The 18,821-nt window shown below is 38.9% G+C and overlaps 2 protein-coding genes and 1 non-coding gene across 3 annotated transcripts; 1 reads left to right on the forward strand and 2 right to left on the reverse strand.

The window, feature by feature from the left end:
• Window positions 1–4,300: 4,300 nt before the first annotated feature.
• On the reverse strand, window positions 4,301–5,236 carry LOC102267783 (olfactory receptor 8D4). The gene has a single exon (XM_005895483.2). It carries the CDS (start codon window positions 5,234–5,236, stop codon window positions 4,301–4,303), a length of 936 nt encoding a protein of 311 aa, XP_005895545.2.
• A 9,479-nt stretch (window positions 5,237–14,715) lies between these two features.
• On the reverse strand, window positions 14,716–14,822 carry LOC138986285 (U6 spliceosomal RNA). The gene has a single exon (XR_011463141.1). It is a non-coding gene; the product is annotated as a U6 spliceosomal RNA (small nuclear RNA).
• A 3,013-nt stretch (window positions 14,823–17,835) lies between these two features.
• OR4D5 (olfactory receptor family 4 subfamily D member 5) lies at window positions 17,836–18,780 on the forward strand. Its single transcript, XM_005911624.2, has one exon. It carries the CDS (start codon window positions 17,836–17,838, stop codon window positions 18,778–18,780), a length of 945 nt encoding a protein of 314 aa, XP_005911686.2.
• Window positions 18,781–18,821: the final 41 nt, after the last annotated feature.

Raw genomic sequence — 18,821 nt, forward strand, 5'->3', positions numbered from 1 at the left:
CCATTTAGCTCACATCAAAAGCTTAGTTTCTGGGACTCATCCATTTTCCTCTGTCAAAGCCTAGACACTTTGACATTTCTACCTATTAAAAGTCAGAAATTGCTAGATTAGTTAAAAAAAATCCAACTACATTTTAATTACTAGAAACACATCTAAAATAGAAATTGTGATTGAAAAATAAAGGGAAAGAAAAGGGATACACAAAGCAACACAAACCAACTTTGGTAGATTGCATTATTGTTCTCAGCCATTTTGTACCCCTTTTCTTTATAAGATGATTACATGTCTCCACTTACACATACCATTCTCACACTGGCTTTGTGACATGCTTTAGACAATGGCAGCTGAATGGACCTGCAGTGCTCAAGGCTTGAGCTAAAGTTTGAGCTATTGCTCTGTTCCCTCTGTCACAGATTGGCATGTCCCAGGTAGGGGCTGCTGCTTTCTCCTGAATCCAAAATAAGGACATATGTGGGGCAGAGACAAAGCACATAGGGAGCCAGTAACATGCAGTGTGGTCGAGCAACATGTCTGCTTTCTTTCTTAGTCTATCTTTTGGCTGCACTGTGTGGCATGTGGGATCTTACTACCCAGTTGAAAATGGAACCCATACCTCTGAAACTGGAAGCTTGGAGCCTTAACCACTGGACCACCAGAGAAGTCTCTAAATCTTATTTTTTGTTAGCCAATGAAATCTGGGGGGGTTGTTTATTAATGTATCATAACATAGTCAAATTGACTCCTATGCTATTGAAAAGCAACTGCCAACTTAGAGGCCAAGCCCCCCCAAAAAATTCATCAAAAAATGAAATAGAGATATTAATATTTTCAAATAAAAAGTAACCTGAACATGTTTATTGTCAGCACATACTGCATAAAAAACTACAGATTATTATTAACATCGAAGAATAGAAATTTAGATATGCAGAAAGAAATTAAGAACAACATAGAAATTAAATATATGAGCAATGTGAATTAATTTAGACTTTACAAAATAATTATAGTGGTTTCATAAAATTTTAAATATATTTATAATAAAAACTCATCATAATAATAATGTGAAATGAAATTAAGGACATACATATGTCAATATGTGATGATATTACATATAAATATATTTGATTTTCTAATTAAAAATCTAAATTTTCAGATTGGATACAAATCCCAACTATACACAGCTATAAGAGACTTTAAATATGAGGCACAGGCTTGTTGAAAGTGAAAGAACTGAAAAAGATATATAATGCAAACTCTAAGAAAAAAAGCAAGTGTAGCTATATTAATGTTAAACTAGATGTTATGACAAGAAGTTACTAGAGCTATACTGGAATATTCTGAAATATAAGAATTCTAAATCTGTACCTACCAAAACTATGACATCAGAATATACAAAGCAAATGCTGACAGTGCTTGTAGGAGAAACAGACAAATTCATATTTGTAGATGGAAGTTTAATAATACTTAAGAGATAAGATGGCTTCTTAAGCAATAGAAAGAAGACAAAACAAATAGTAACAATAAATAAGATTTGAATAATACAATTAATAGTTTGATTCAACTAATATACAGGGTATTTCAACCAAGAGTGACAAGATAAAGAGGAGCTTTACGTAATGATAAAGGGCTCAAACCTAAAGAGTACACAACAATTGTTATTGTGTATGTGCCTGTCTACAACAGCAGAGTGTCAAAATATGTGAGGCAGAAACCAATATGACTGCAAGGAGATATAGACAAGTTGACTATGATAGTTGAAGAATTAAAAAGCCCTCTATGAGAAATGAAGAAATCCAACAAGCCAGGAAAAAGCATATAGGTGAACTCAATAGCAGCACTAATCAACCAGGTATAATTTATGTCTACAGACTATTTCAACCCCAAACAGAAAAATACACATTCTTCTGAGGCTCACATAGAACTTTCTTCAAGATAGACTACATTCTGGACCATAAAACACACCTTAGCAAGTTTAAATGATCAGAAATTCTACATGTTTTCCCCATACAGTGCATTATGAGTTATACAGTGTATATGAGTTTATTAGTGAAACCATAAACTTTTTCATTATGTTTAATTCAAAACATTTTCTAAGGAAGAAATTAAAGGCATCTGGTTTACAGCCTAGAAAGAAAAAAACAACTCAAATAAAGTTGTAAAATATTGCGTATGTACTGGTCACACAGGAAAAAGCAGGATGTTTAGATAAGTCTGTAAAGGTATAATCTCCTAATCTAGATATTCTAAGTTTTATCCTTTGATCACCAGAGACCAAATACTGGGACTGTATTAGTTTTTCCTTTGGTCAGTCTTCTTCATTAAATTGCATTTTGATTTAATATTGGCCTTTTATAAGCCAATTATTAAAATTAAAATTCTTCCTCATTTATTACAAAGTTGTTGTAATGATTTTTACCATACTGTTCAATGTTTCCTGTGCAAATTTCTATTAAAATATCTCTTTTGAGTAAAATAAATAAGAGGAAAGACTTTTTCATACTAAAAGAATTGAGTGTGTTTTTGTTTCTGATCTAACTATACAGTATTTCAAGATTTTGTTTTAGTTTTGCTTAGATTCAGGGAACTGAATTTCTAAAGGATAGAAATTGAGTTTAAATCACAGGAATGATATTAAATTTTAAGTTGAAAATATTTGCTACTTCTTACTTTTATACTTATTTTACCTTTTATTAGTCTTGTGTGTAAATATATTTAGTAACCTGAATGTATATAATATCATATATATATATATATATATACACACACACAATCTTTGTTGTTCAGTCACTAAGTTGTGACCGACTCTTTTCAACCCCATGAACTGCAGCACACCAGGCTTCCCTGTCCTTCACAATCTCCCAGAGGTTGCTCAGTCTCATGTCCATTGAATTGGTGATGCCATCCAACCATCTCATTCTCTGTCATCCCCTTTTCCTCCTGCCTTCAATCTTTGCCAGCATCAGGGTCTTTTCCAATGAGTTGGCTCTTTGCATCAGATGGCCAAAGGATTGGAGCTTCATCTTCACCACCAGTCCTTCCAATGAATATTCAGGACTGATTTTCTTTAGGATTGATCTCCTTGCTGTCCAAGGGACTCTACTCAAGAGTCTTCTCCAACACCACAGTTCAAAAGCATCAGTTCTTTGGCATTCAGCCTTCTTTACAGTCCCGGACAGTATCCTGTGGGGTCACTGCTCTTTTCTCCTGGGTCCTGGTGCACAAAGTTCTGTTGTGCCCTCCAAGAGTCTATTTCCCAGTTCTGTTTAAGTTCTAGCGGCTCTATGGTGGGGTTAATGGTGACCTCCTCCAAAAGAGCTCATGCCATACCCAAATCTGCTGCTCCCAGAGCCCCTGTCCCTGCAGCAGACCACCGCCGACCTGTACCTCCACAGGAGATGCTCAAACACAGTCTGTATCAGTCTTTGTGGGGTCCCTGGGTCCTGGTGCACACAAGGCTTATTTGAGCCCTCTGAGCGTCTCTGGCTGGAATGGGGCTTGATTCTAAACGCGAATTCCCCCCTCCTACCATCTTGCAGGGGCTTCTCCTTTGCCCTTGGAAGTGGGGTATCTCCTCACAGCTGCTCCAGCGCCTACTGTCTTACTGGGGTTTCTTTGACCTTGGACGTGGGGTATCTCTTCTTGACCGCTCCAGTGCTGTGCAGCTGCTGAAGAATTGATGCTTTTGAACTGTGGTGTTGGAGAAGACTCTTGAGAGTTCCTTGGACTGCAAGGAGATCCAACCAGTCCATCCTAAAGGAAATCAGTCCTGAATATTCACTGGAAGGACCGATGTTAAAGCTGAAACTCCAATACTCTGGCCACCTGATGCGAAGAACTGACTCATTTGAAAAGACCCTGATGCTGGGAAAGATTGAAGGTGGGAGGAGAAGGGGATGACAGAGGATGAGATGGTTGAATGGCATCACTGACTCAATGGACATGAGTTTGAGTAAACTCTGGGAGCTGGTGATGGACAGGGAGGCCTGGTGTGCTGCGATTCATGGGGTTGCAAAGAATCGGACATGACTGAGCGACTGAACTGAACTTCTTTATGGTCCAACTCTCACATCCATACATGACTACTGGAAAAACCACTTTAACTCCTTTCAAATTATTTTTAAAGACTCAGGACATAAATACAAGCAAGCACATATGATTATGTGATGATTAATACATAAATAAATCTTAATATGGGTGGTATGGGGGGTACATGTAAACATACAGCTGATTCACTTTGTGCAGCTGAAATAATACAATATGGTAAAACAACTATACCTCAATAAATTTTTAAAAAACATTTTCATTATGAAGATATTTTTCTTCTTAAGAGTTTCATCAATGAGTTTTTTACTTCCTTGTTCCTCAGACTATATATCAGGGGATTCAACATGGGAATCACATTGGTATAAAATACTGAGGACACTTTCTCCTGGGTGAGTGAACTGCTAGAAGCAGGTTTGAGATACATGGACATGAGAGATCCATAAAATACAAGGACAGCTGTCAAGTGGGAGCTGCAGGTGCTGAAGGCTTTGGACCGACCTTCTTTAGAATGGATGCGGAAGATGCTGGAGAGGATAAAAGCATATGAAGTGATGATGGTCATGCTGGTGGCTACCATGTTAAATCCTCCAATGACAAAAATCAAAAGCTCATCAATATAAGTGCTGGAACAGGAGAGTTTAATGAGAGGAACGATGTCACAGAAATAATGTTTAATGATGTTTGATTTGCAGAAAGTCAACCTTAACATAAAGCCACCATGCATCATAGCATCAGTAAAACCTACTGAGAAGACAGCAGCCACCAGCAGAGAACAGACCCTGGGGGACATGATGACATTGTAGAACAGGGGGCTGCAGATGGCGACATAGCGGTCATAGGCCATTGCTGCCAGCATGTAGCACTCAGAAATGATGAAAATACAGAAGAAAAACAGCTGGGTCATACATCCAGAATAGGATATAGCTTTATCTCTGCATAAAAACCCTGCCAGCATTTTGGGGGTAATGACAGAAGAATAGCAGAAATCTATAAAAGACAAACTACTAAGGAAATAGTACATGGGCTTGTGGAGTTGAGAACTCAACCTGATTATCAAGATCATGCCGAGGTTTCCCACTGCCGTGACTACATAAATCCCGAAGAAGAGGCAGAAGAGAGGCAGCTGAAGCTCTGGTTGGTCAGTTAATCCTGCAAAAAGAAACTCAGTCACTGTGGATTGATTTCTTACACCCATTCTCCCCTGAGAACTCTGTGGAGATAAGGAGAAAGAGTCAAATTAGACAGGCAGTCCCAGTTCCTCTCCAGTTCTTTACAATTCAGATATTCTCTCTGTGAAAACACTGAACCCCGGTTTTCTTACCCTTTGGCACTAAGCCTGTGCTTTTACTGATGGGTAGGGACCCATCAAAAGTCAGGTCCCAGATAAAACAGAGTAAGTATCCTCTCCCTGTAGATTTTGTGTGCTCAGTAGCTTCAGTTGTGTATGACCCCATGCGACCCCATGGACTGTAGCCTCCCATGCTCCTCTGTCCGTGTGATTTTGCCAACAAGAATACTGGAGTGGGTTGCCATGCTCTCCTCCAGGGGATTGTCCTGACCCAAGGATCAAACCTGCATCTCCTGCATTGCAGGCGGGTTCTATACCTGCTGAATCACTGCGGAAGCCCCCATAGATTTTAGGAACCATATATAAATTTTCACATCCTCTTTACTGTCTCAAATTCTTTTAGCAAAGTATAAAACCCTTAACTTCAGCATTAAAAATAAGTCTAATGCTAAAGAACATTGGAGAGTTTTTCTAAAGCAAATCAGTTGAAAAGGCACATAAAGAAGACCTATGTGCTTAGAAAATACTTCTGCTAATAACATAGTGGCCTAGGGCTGAAACTGCCTCCAGGATTTCCTATAGAGAAGGTATTTATTGTTAAAATTAATTATAATGTCCACATCAAGGTTTTCAAGGGTGTTTAAGAGTATTAATTCCAGGGTGTACATGAAATAAGTATGTTAGGATCATACTGGTTTCAGACATGCAGAATTACATAAAGTTAAACACGTTTTGTAACTGAGACTATTTCCGGTTCTCCGGGACAGCTCTACAACAAACAATTTTTTCCAAACTAAATTGATGATAGAATCCCCCTTCCACTTTAAAACAATCATGTTGTAGCTCCAGTGTGGCTCAGAACATGTTTCAGGAAACTGTATTTTCATTTCTGCTATTTTATTGTAATCTAATCACAAGCTGATTTCCAGGTAGAAAGCATATTCTTCTAATACCTCAGTAAAGCTCGATGATGGTGGAATGGCAGCACTCCCACAAATATTTCTGCCTTGTGAACCTCTGTCAATCCTCTGAGCTAAGCCTACCTATATCACCAAGGCTACTGAGCAAGACAATGCACTTCTGCTAGTGCTGCCACTTGGGGATTTCAGTTTTCGTTGGAGGCTTTTAAGTAGTGGTTCCTGTCTTTCACTCACACTTCCCCTGCTACTGCTGCTGCTAAGTCGTTTCAGTCGTGTCCGACTCTGTGCGACCCCATAGACAGCAGCCCACCAGGCTCCCCCGTCCCTGGGATTCTCCAGGCAAGAACATTGGAGTGGGTTGCCATTTCCTTCTCCAATGCATGAAAGTGAAAAGTGAAAGTGAAGTCACTCAGTCATGTCTGACTCTCAGCGACCCCATGGACTGCAGCCTACCAGGCTCCTCCATCCATGGGATTTTCCAGGCAAGAGTACTGGAGTGGGGTGCCATAGCCTTCTCCACACACTTCCCCTAGAAGGAGGCAAAGAGGGCACTCGACTTGCAGATGCCTGTCCTGGGGTCAACAAAGTCCATATCTCTGAAAAATCAGACCAGTTTCCTTTTGGTGTTGGGCTGGTCACAGTCTGCAGTCTTCTATCTACCTAGAAGTTATACATGGCAATGCTCAGACATCTGGTCTATCATCTTCTCAACCTGCCACAGATCTACTTTTCCGCCTTGCTCTTTCTTCCCTACTGGCTCTTAAAGAAACTCTTGTGCCTCTTACCTCCATCCATTCCTGCCATATTAGGACAGAGCACACTTCCTTTGGTCACATGCATCCCCAAGTCTGTTTAAAACAAAGGAGCTTCCCAACACTGAACAGCTGTCCTCTGAGCAAGGTGGCCAGATTTTACAGAACATGTGACTTTTGCATCTGCTCTTCTTTTCCTGTCCTGAGGGATGGAGACAGGGGAACCACGTGCAGAAGAGAGATTGTCCAGTTGCCCTGAGTCTGTTGCTAAAACACCCGTGAGTCCTCCTTTCCCTTCAACTCTTGCCAACTAACACACAGGTGTAGTCTAGTCCTAGAGACCACACACAGAAATAGAAAAGGAATGTTAAAGAAGAGCCAATACTCAGCTTTTTGCCTATAAGGTCTTTTCAAGCATGCCTTCAGAATGCCCTGAATGTCACAAACTCACTAACCTCTCTCCTCATGTGTCTAATTCTCCCACATGCCCTCTGATTTTTACTGGGCTCTCGATCACAGTGAAATGTCTGCCATTCTGCCCACGTTCCTTGTTCTGTTCCAGGGCTCTGCACCTGTATTCCTTCCACTCAAGCCAGCTCACTTCTCTGTCCTGTCTGCTCTTTCCCAAACATTTCTGTGCTGTGGGTCCTTATTACTCAACATGGAACATCACTAACACCACTGGGGATTTGTTGCACCGTCTCAGGTCCTAAGCCATACCAGCTGAGTCGGGATCTGCATTTTAGCAAGATCCGCACGTGATGCGTGTGCACATGAAAGTTGGAGAGGTGCTATTCTAGGTTTCTGTCTCCTAGAACTGGAACCATTTCTCTTTGTTCATAATTTCTCCCCAGAACCTCTCTCTGCTTCTTTTCTGTGCCAGAAAGCATTATAGGATCATTTAAAGCCCATTCTTGAAAACATCCTCTCAAGAAGGGCCTTTTGAATGGAGGATAGAGCTGCACCATTTTACATTTTGGTGTTTTTCCACCTTTACATAGTCTCAGAGATTCCATGGGAGTGTAATACGCATTCCAATGGCTTATTACAACACGTAGAATTGCGATGTTTTGTTTATAGGAAGAATTTTTATACAGATTACATCTTAATCCACATAAAAATGAATAATGCTAACCAGTATTGACTTTATTTAACCATTACTAAGCAGTAGATTCTACTAGGCCTGGGTTAAAGTTTTTTATGTTGTATGTTTGACCTCCCTTGAAATGATCTACTACACTGACTCAGCTGATTCAGGCCTTATGTAAATTTTGGATTCAAAAGCGATTTAACAATTTATCTTTTTTTTCAGTTTAGCAACTCAAAAGGTAAGTTTATAAACATTTCCATGTACCATACAGTGCTATTAAAACTATGACAATTGTTAACTTGATCAGCATTGCTTGATAGAAAGATAATGCAGTCACAAGGGTGATTTATTAATATAATGTCCTAGAAGCCCCCCTCTTTTTTTTTACAAAGCAAAAGCAAATAGCTAAAGTCAATTTACTACTATATTTAATTTAGTATATACAAAAAATTACACTTAATGTAATGATATAAAAATTCTTATGAGGTATTTTATATTTTTTTGTATAAATCTTTGAAATTTATAATGTGGCTCAGATGCTAAGGAATCTGCCTGCAATGCAGCAGACCTGGGTTTGATTTCCTGAGTTGGCAAGATCCGCTGGAGATGGGAATGGCCACTCACTCCAGCATTCTTGCCTGGAGAATTCTATGGACAGAGGAGCCTGGTAGGCTATAGTCCATGGGGTCGCAAAGTCCATGAGTGACTAACACTGACTGACTTAACAGTACACTTCAAATCACACTACATTTCAAATGCTCAGTGGCCACATGCAGCTAGTGGCTATAGCATTGGACAGCTCAGGTCTAGAATATAATTAAAAAAATTGGATTTGATTTTCAAAAATTGCTTCCTTTAAATCTAGAATATAATTTAAAAAATTGGATTTGATTTTCAAAAATTCCTTCCTTTAAAGAAGGAAACCATTAACACAGAGTGGCAGAAAGAACACTGAATCATGAGTCAAATACATTTTGTTTCAATACTAACTCTAACACAGTGTAACATTTGACTCAGCAGAGAATCTCTGAGTTTTATGTTTTAGTCTATAAAAAATAATAAATACTTATAAAGATGGCCATGCAAATTAAATAAGACATTTTTTGCATTGTCTATTGTGTGTAAAAATATTTCTAGTATTGTAATTCCTACTTTAGAGGCTGATGATTTCATAGGTTAATTCACTAGGCTACTCAGATAAGGAATCTGAGTCTGAGATAGGTGTCCACAGGCTCTTCTTTCCCTTCCTGTGTCTTGGTGGCCTGAACCTCCAGCTTTTGGTAAAATCAGGAGTTAATTTAAAACCTGTTTATTTTAATACCTATATAACATGAGCATTGTAATTGTGAAACTCACCTTCCTCCTTGTTCTTACCACTTTAAGAATAAAAATGAGTCAGTTGTACCTTTTCATCTTGGCATGAAGAAGAAGCAGATCTAAGTGAGTGTGACTTCTGTTCTCAGTTCAATTATTTTATGCCTAGAGATATAAAAAACAAGCATCCCCCAAGGGATTCTGATCTCTGGGATTTAGTGGCTGGTATATTTCTAAGAATATATCCTATCATATTTTTTTTACATAAGGAAACCTAGCCGTGTAATATCACATTCCCAGAACATTGTAATTAGTGTAGCTCAAAATCAGAAATATATTTACAGCACGTAATGAAGAAATAGAATGTATGAGGAAAGGAATGTAATACTCTCATAAGAAGTATTTTAAACTGTAGTGATAGATTTCTGTCATATTTTTTAAAGACATGGATAAAATTTTAATTTAAAAGGTATGTATAGAACAGTCTTTTGGACTCTGTGGGAGAGGGAGAGGGTGGGATAATTTGGGAGAATGGCATTGAAATATGTATAATATCATATATGAAATGAGTCTTCAGTCCAGGTTCGATGCACGATACTGGATGCTTGGGGCTGGTGCACTGGGATGACCCAGAGGGATGGTATGGGGAGGGAAGAGGGAGGAGGGTTCAGGATGGGGAGCACATGTATACCTGTGGCAGGTTCATTTTGGTATATGGCAAAACAAATACAATATTGTAAAGTTAAAATAAAATTAAAAAAAAGAATAATTCAAATATTACATAAATTAGTGGCCACAGGACTGGAGAAGGTGCATTTTCTTTCCAATCCCAAAGAAAGGCAATGCCAAAGAATGCTCAAACTACCGCACAATTGCACTCATCTCATACACTAGTAAAGTAATGCTTAAAATTCTCCAAGCCAGGCTTCAGCAATATGTGAACCGTGAACTTCCTGATGCTCAAGCTGGTTTTAGAAAAGGCAGAGGAACCAGAGATCAAATTACCAACATCTGCTGGATCATGGAAAAAGCAAGAGAGTTCCAGAAAAACATCTATTTCTGCCTTATTGACTATGCCAAAGCCTTTGACTGTGTGGATCACAATAAACTGTGGAAAATTCTGAAAGAGATGGGAATACCAGACCACCTGATCTGCCTCTTGAGAAATTTGTGTGCAGGTCAGGAAGCAATAGTTAGAACTGGACATGGAACAACAGACTGGTTCCAAATAGGAAAAGGAGTTCGTCAAGGCTGTATATTGTCACCCTGCTTATTTAACTTCTATGCAGAGTACATCATGAGAAATGCTGGGCTGGAAGAAACACAAGCTGGAATCAAGATTGCTGGGAGAAATATCAATAACCTCAGATATGCAGATGACACCACCCTCATGGCAGAAAGTGAAGAGGAACTCAAAAGCCTCTTGATGAAAGTGAAAGTGGAGAGTGAAAAAGTTGGCTTAAAGCTCAACATTCAGAAAACGAAGATCATGGCATCCGGTCCCATCACTTCATGGGAAATAGATGGGGAAACAGTGTAAACAGCATCAGACTTTATTTTTCTGGGCTCCAAAATCACTACAGATGGTGACTGCAGCCATGAAATTAAAAGACGCTTACTCCTTGGAAGGAAAGTTATGACCAACCTAGATAGCATATTCAAAAGCAGAGACATTACTTTGCCAACAAAGGTTCATCTAGTCAAGGCTATGGTTTTTCCTATGATCATGTATGGATGTGAGAATTGGACTGTGAAGAAGGCTGAGCACCGAAGAATTGATGCTTTTGAACTGTGGTGTTGGAGAAGACTCTTGAGAGTCCCTTGGACTGCAAGGAGATCCAACCAGTCCATTCTGAAGGAGATCAGCCCTGGGATTTCTTTGGAAGGAATGATGCTAAAGCTGAAACTCCAGTACTTTGGCCACCTCATATGAAGATTGACTCATTGGAAAAGACTCTGATGCTGGGAGGGATTGGGGGCAGGAGGAGAAGAGGACGACAGAGGATGAGATGGCTGGATGGCATCACTGACTCGATGGACATGAGTCTGAGTGAACTCCAGGAGTTGGTGATGGACAGGGAGGCCTGGCATGCTGCGATTCATGGGGTCGCAAAGAGTCAGACACGACTGAGTGACTGATCTGATCTGATCTGATTCCTACTCCAAGATATTTGAAGCTACTTTTTTTTTTTTTTAAATTCTTTTATTGAAATATAGTGGACTTACAGTACTGTATTAGGTTCAAGTGTACTGTAGTTATTTAGTTATTATATGTATATACAAATGTATTCTTTTTCAGATTCTTTTCAATTGTAAGTTATTTCATAATATCGAATATAGTTCCCTGTGCTATACAGTAGTTCCTTGTTGTTTATATGTAGTAGGGAGTGAAGTGAAGTCGTCAGTCATATCCGACTTTTTGCGACCCTAGGGACTGTAGCCTACCATGCTCCTCCATCCATGGGATTTCCCAGGCAAGAGTACCGGAGTGGGTTGCCATTTCCTTCTTCAGAGGATCGTCCCAACCCAGGGATCAAACCTGGGTCTCCTGCATTGTAGGCAGACGCTTTACAATCTGAGCCACCAGGGAAGTCATATGTAGTAGTAGGTATCTGTTAATCTCAAACTTTTAATTTTTTCCTCCCTTTCCTTTGGTAACCATAAGCTGTTTTCTATGTCTGTTTTGTAAATAAGTTCACATGTATCACATTTTTTAGATTCAAGATACAAATCATATTATATGATACTTATCTTTCTCTATCTGACTTACTTCACTTTGATTGATAATCTCTAGGTCCATTCATGTTCCTGCAAATGGGATTATTTCATTTTTTATGGCTGAGTAATATTCCATCGTATATGTGTACCACTACTTCTTTCTCCATTCATCTGTTAATGGACATTTAGGTTGCTTCCACGTCTTGGCTACTGTAAATAGTGCTGCTATAAATATTTAGGTGTATGTATCTTTTTGAAGTATGATTTTCTCTGAATATATGTCCAGGAGTGGGACTGCTGGGTCATATTGTAACTCTATTTTTAGTGATTTTAGGGAACCTTCATACTGTTCTCGATAGTGGCTGTACCAATTTACATTCCGACCAACAGTGTAAAAGGTAGAATTTCTATTCTTAATAAATAGTTCACAAATAAGATAAACAAAACTATAAAAATGATAATGCATGGAACATCTGGGAAAAGAATAAAGAAACACCACTATCAATATGAATGTCATGGAAGAATTTTTAAGACAAAAAAATAACTATCTTCAATAATTTTAAAAGTGCATGTTAAAATCAGACTTTTAGAAAATTCAATTGAAAATGATGCAAAGATTGATAATTATTGTTGGCAAAAATATGGTGAGATTGAACATCTCACATACATCAATTGGAATAAATTTTCTGAAAATAAATAACAAATAAATATAAACAATAAATATATAACATATATATAACAAACATTTAATAAAATGTTCATATGAGAATATGTATCTCACATATATAAATTGTAATAAATTTTTTGAAAATAAACATATAACAAGCATTCAGTAAAATTTTCATATCTGAGAGTTCTAAAACATCTACAAATTTGAGGATTTTATGAAGTATATACTTTGCCTTATTGATATGCATAAAATATTGTCCAATACACAGATGACCTCAAAAATCTTTAACAAGGACAATGATACAAAAAGAAATTGGTTGGGAACAATAAAGTCAGATTGAGGAGCAGCAGGTTTGTGGTAGTTGGCTGAACTCTTACTTTCTCAGTGAACACTCACATTGGTTTATTTTATGCATTTAAATCTTTGATCTGTATGGTAATTAATAAACATTATAAAATAGGGTAGGAGAAAGATAGGAAAACAGATAACTGGAGACAAATAATTGCAAATTTAATTTTTGAATTATGGTGCCATGATATGGTAATGCAGAAAAATCTTTCAAGCCAGAGGGAAAGCAGTTCATTTATCCTAGAGGGACGGTTTACTCAAGCCATTGCCCTTCCATGCTCTGGTTCTTGGTGTGGTCTCCAGTGACATTTGACTTTGGAGAGCACTGGGCAGGTTTGCCTGCCCCATACCTGGAATTTGCCTCCTGTTGTGCCAATAATCCCTCTGCACTAAAATTAGCCAAGTTCCATTCCCCAAAGCCCTCTCAAGGGCTCAGCAGAATCTTTACACTCAAATATTTTGACCCATATTTATAAATCTATATTTGCTATTGGTATATCTTAAATGGGAAGCTGCAGGTAAGTGAACCACTGCTATTTCATGTGTTCTTTGGCTTTTTCTCATCCATTTGGAGATGTAGATCCTGAAATTTCCATTGAAAGGATATGATGTAGAGCATGGTCTAGTCTGTGCTACTAACGAACTTTGAGAATTTAGCAAGTCATTTTTCTTCTCTGAGCCTCAACTCTGCTGGAGTGACTTTGCATTAAAGTATAAGACCATTTTTCATGCTGTGGTCACTCTACTTTTAGGATGAGAAATAAGATTTAAAATTAGACTATTTCCTTTTTTTTGGTAGGTTTTATTATTTTTTAGTTGGAATATAATTGCTTTACAATGTTGTATTAGTTTCTACTGTATAACAAAGTGAATCAGCTATATGAATACATATATTCCCTCCTTCTTGGAGGTTCACTTAAATGGAGTGAGTAAACAAGAGGTTTAAATATCTATAATTCCACTGACCAAAGAGAATTCACAAATTTTAAATGTTTACTTATAGGGTGTTCAAACGGCACAGCTAAGCAGTACTAATGCCTTTTTGATTTCCTTACTCCCCTGCTTGTAAACTCTATCTAAAACAGGAACTTCTTAACCTGACATTTACCTAAAGCTGAAGTTATGATCTGAGTCCTCTGTCTACTTTTCCTACATTATCGCTTACCACTATTTCTATTTTAAGAAAGACATTCTGACTCCATTCAGACATTCCCTCTACTGTTGCATCTTTGTGTATTTTTTCTTTCTTTCTTTTTTTTGTGGTTTTCCATTTACCATCTTTGTATTTGACAACATTATATAAATCTTTAGACTAGATTTTTGTTTTAAAAATATTTATTTATTTTGGCTGCACCGGGTCTTAGTTGCAGCATGGGAACCCTTAGTTGTGGCAAGTGGGATCTACTTCCCTGATCAGGGGTCCCCTGCATTGGGTGCAAGGAGTCTTAGCCACTGGACCCCAGAGGAAGTCCTAGAGTAGATTTTCCAAAATTATTTCTCTAGTTAGCTTCTTACAAAAATATAAAAAGCCAAACAAAAACAGTTACACAGTTATTATACAAAATGTATTCTATAAAAATATGGAACGCTTCATGAATTTGCATGTCATCCTTGTGCAGGGCCCATGCTAATCTTCTCTGTATCGTTTCAATTTTAGTATATGTGCTGCCAAAGCGAGCACTCTGTATTTTCTTAATGTTTCTTCCTTCAGAAATGCAGCATTTCTATCCTTCCCTGTTTCTGAGTTAAGAATACTTTCTAAATTTCAAGATACAGCTACTATTTATTTACATTCAAGATACTGTTATCTAGTATTCTTCTAGGCATTAGGCTAAAAGCTTTCTATACATTGTCTAATTTCATGCTTAAATCAACCCTCCAGGGGAAGTGCTGCTGTCCTCATTTTGCAATACTGAAAACTGCGATGTAGGCACCATTGCCCACATCATACAGACTAGATTCAGAACAATTCAGATTCTTTAACCAGGAGATCACAGTTTATGAGTTCAAAACCCAAGGTCTACTGGTGATGCTGGGAACACGCTTTCCTCTCTATCCAAGCCGGTTTTTATAGTGTTGGCAAAAGTTATGGCTATTGAGCACCATAGGTATCTGGAAGTAGAGATCCTAAAATGAGTGAAATAGACTTCTCTCCTGGAGGTCTCACAGTTACTCATTCCTTTAAGGGGAAGGGATTTTTTCTCTCCCAATAGCACTATATTTATAGCATTTTAGAGACAGGTATCACATTTTAAATTTACTTAAAATTTTTATTTTGTTCTTAATTTACAAAATGATTTCCTTATCTTTCCATCTAAAATAAGATACAAGAAGGTAGAGATATTACGTATTACTTCTTCACTATTTTTGTAGTTGCTAGTACTCTTTGTTTACATAAAATATTCTGAGAATAAATGATCACTGAATTGGAGTGAATGGAAAATTCACAAATGTATGCCTAGTGGTGGTGTGGTGGTTTAGTCGCTCGGTTGTGTCTGACTCTTGTGACCCCATGGACTGTAGCCTGCCAGTCTCCTCTGTCCAGGAGATTTCCCAGGCAAGAAGACTGGAGCAGGTTGCCATTTCCTTCTCCAGGGGATCTTCCTGACCCAGGAATGGAACCCAGTTCCCCTGTATTGCATGTATGCCTAGAATTATACTTAAAAATACCTAAAAATGTATGCTGAAGAACAATCCACTATGTCAGTTAAAAATCTAATATTTACATTTACAATGCTAGATATAAGATATATTACAGTGAATTTCCCATTTAGAAACGTTTCAGGTATGACAAATGAAGAGTAAACTCTTTCCTATCTTAGGCTCATTGGCAACAGAATCTGCTTAGAATCATACAAAGGCTGGGAAAAAGTCATACCTATATGGCAACCCACTCCATACTCTTGCCTGGAAAATCCCATGTACGGAGAAGGCTGGTAGGCTGCAGTCCATGGGGTCACTAGGAGTCAGACACAACTGAGCGACTTCACTTTCACTTTTCACTTTCATTCATTGGAGAAGGAAATGGCAACCCACTCCAGTGTTCTTGCCTGGAGAATCCCAGGGATGGGGGAGCCTGGTGGGCTGCTGTCTATGGGGTCGCACAGAGTCGGACACGACTGAAGCGACTTAGCAGCAGCATATATTAATTTACATATTATGCTTAAAATATCTCAGTGAGGCAAACTGGGTATATTGTCATCATTTTCATTTTACTGGCTGGAAAATTAAAGTTGAGAGAGGTTAAGTAACTTTCCCCAGATCACATGTCCTAGTGCAAAACTAGTTAAGTTAAACTTGAATTGATAAGTGACCATTCTGTTATGGGATGTGAAGAGATGCATTCCAGGTGTCTTGTAAATGGCTAGCTTTTTTAAGTATCTTTTAAAATGCTTAAATATATGAAACATCTCTTTTATTTCCAAGGTTTTCAAATGTTGAGGCAGCTCTGTATTTTGATAGTGATTTTAAAACTCAAATCAGTATTTGTGATCTTCTCTTGAAACTTTTCATATGTATAAGAAATTATACTTTAGATAAGTACCCTGAGATTAATATTGATAATCACACTCACCCTTCTTTTTGTTTCCCCAGGGGACTATCATTTCTCTGGGTTTCCCAGAGACATATAATAGAAAGCTTTTATTCCACATGTTTTCTAATCAGATGTTAGAAAAACAGTAGGTCATTATCTTTATACTGTGCAGGAACAGTGGTTTTTTTTTTTAACTTTAAATTTTGTATATACAGTGTGTCAATTAACAATGTTGTGATAGTTTCAAGTGAAAAGCAAAGGGGCTCAGCTGGACATGTACATGTATCCGTTCTCCCCCAAACTGCCGGTTGCCACATAACACTGAGCAGAGTTCCGTGTGCTAAACAGCAAGACACCGTTGTGTGTACATTTAAACATAGCAGTGTGTACATGCCCATCACAAGCTCCTTAACTCTCCTTTCCCCCATCCTTCCCCTCTAGTAAGCTTAAGTTCGTTCTCTTAAGTCTGTGAGTCTGAGGAACAGTGTTTTCTATTTGGTCCCTTGCCCATGATTTAACATCCTTCTAGGATGAAAATCCTAAAGCAGGAAATATATGTCCAAGTTACAGCTAACTCAAAAGGAAACTGAGTATTTTTCCAGGGATATGATGGGAACTTGTACTTTTTTTTTGTTTGGGGATATAAATGAGCAATCTGTCACACCATGGAAACTCTAAATATCTGCCATGGGTTTCCTATATAAATGCCACATATGATTATAAACTATAGAATATTTTGCATACATTATGGCTACTTTATATCATAGATGTGGGAAGTGAGGTTTAGAGAATTTCTGAAGATTGATATTGTTTATACAGTTAGTAACTGAAAGAATAAAAATTCACTCCCAGTTTGGCAATATTGCCTCTAGTCCCAGTTTGTCATTTTTGAGGACTGATGATTTGTGATTCTCGTGAACTATAAATACCAGTGCTATGCTGTGTTTTATGGTCTTGGTGTTTGATTATACCAGTACTTGATGTTCAAATGCTGGGTGTCCCGTAGAACCACTTACAATCTTCTTCTTGTATTAAGTGACAGGCAAAAACTCTATTCCCCAGGGAAGCCAGAAGATATTGTCCCAGAGAAGCTTGTGGAGCCCACAGTGAACATGCCCGTTTTCCTCAGCAGGCTCACTTGCCAGGCCACACCAAGCAGATGACCACAGCGAACCATTCCCAGGTGGCAGGTTTTGTCCTCCTGGGGCTCTCTCAGGTATGGGAGCTCCGGCTTTTCTTCTTTATTGTCTTCTCAGTTGTGTATCTTATGACTGTGACTGGAAATCTCCTGATTGTGGCCGTAGTGACCTCTGACCCATGCCTGCATACAACCATGTACTTTCTCTTAGGCAATCTTTCTTTCCTGGACTTTTGCTACTCGTCCATCACGGCACCGAGGATGCTGGCTGACTTGCTCTCGCGGAAGCCTGTCATTTCCTTTGGTGGCTGCCTGACTCAGCTCTTCTTCTTCCACTTCATAGGAGGCATCAAGATCTTCCTGCTGACGCTCATGGCATATGACCGCTATGTTGCCATTTCCCAGCCCCTGCGCTATATGCTTATCATGAATCGGACAGTCTGTGGGCTCCTCGTGGCGGCCTCCTGGGTGGGGGGCTTCATCCACTCCATTGCACAGGTTGGACTGACTGCCCAGTTGCCATTTTGTGGGCCTGACAAGCTGGACAACTTTTACTGTGATGTGCCTCAGCTGATCAAGTTGGCCTGCACAGACACCTTTGTCTTAGAGCTTCTGATGGTGTCTAACAATGGTCTGGTGACCTTGATGTGTTTTCTGGTGCTCTTGGGATCCTACACAGCACTGCTAGTCATGCTCCGAAGCCACTCGCGGGAGGGCCGTAGCAAAGCCCTGTCCACCTGTGCCTCCCATATTGCCGTGGTCACCTTAATCTTCGTGCCTTGTCTCTATATCTATGCACGGCCATTTCGGACATTCCCCATGGACAAGGTGGTCTCTGTGCTGTACACAATGGTCACTCCCATGCTGAATCCTGCCATCTATACCCTGAGAAACAAAGAAGTGATCATGGCCATGAAGAAGCTGTGGAGGAGGCAAAAGGACCTTCTGGGTCCCCTGGAGCACTGATGTCCAGATGAGCAGAAGCAGGGAGCTAAGAATCTGAGCTA

The sequence above is a fragment of the Bos mutus genome, chromosome 29, assembly GCF_027580195.1.
Source record: "Bos mutus isolate GX-2022 chromosome 29, NWIPB_WYAK_1.1, whole genome shotgun sequence".
Classification (NCBI taxonomy): Eukaryota; Metazoa; Chordata; class Mammalia; order Artiodactyla; family Bovidae; genus Bos; species Bos mutus.

Coding starts and splice junctions, on each gene's coding strand:
- LOC102267783 (XM_005895483.2), bottom strand. CDS start 5,236: ATGGGTGTAAGAAATCAATCCACAGTGACTGAGTTTCTTTTTGCAGGA.
- OR4D5 (XM_005911624.2), top strand. CDS start 17,836: ATGACCACAGCGAACCATTCCCAGGTGGCAGGTTTTGTCCTCCTGGGG.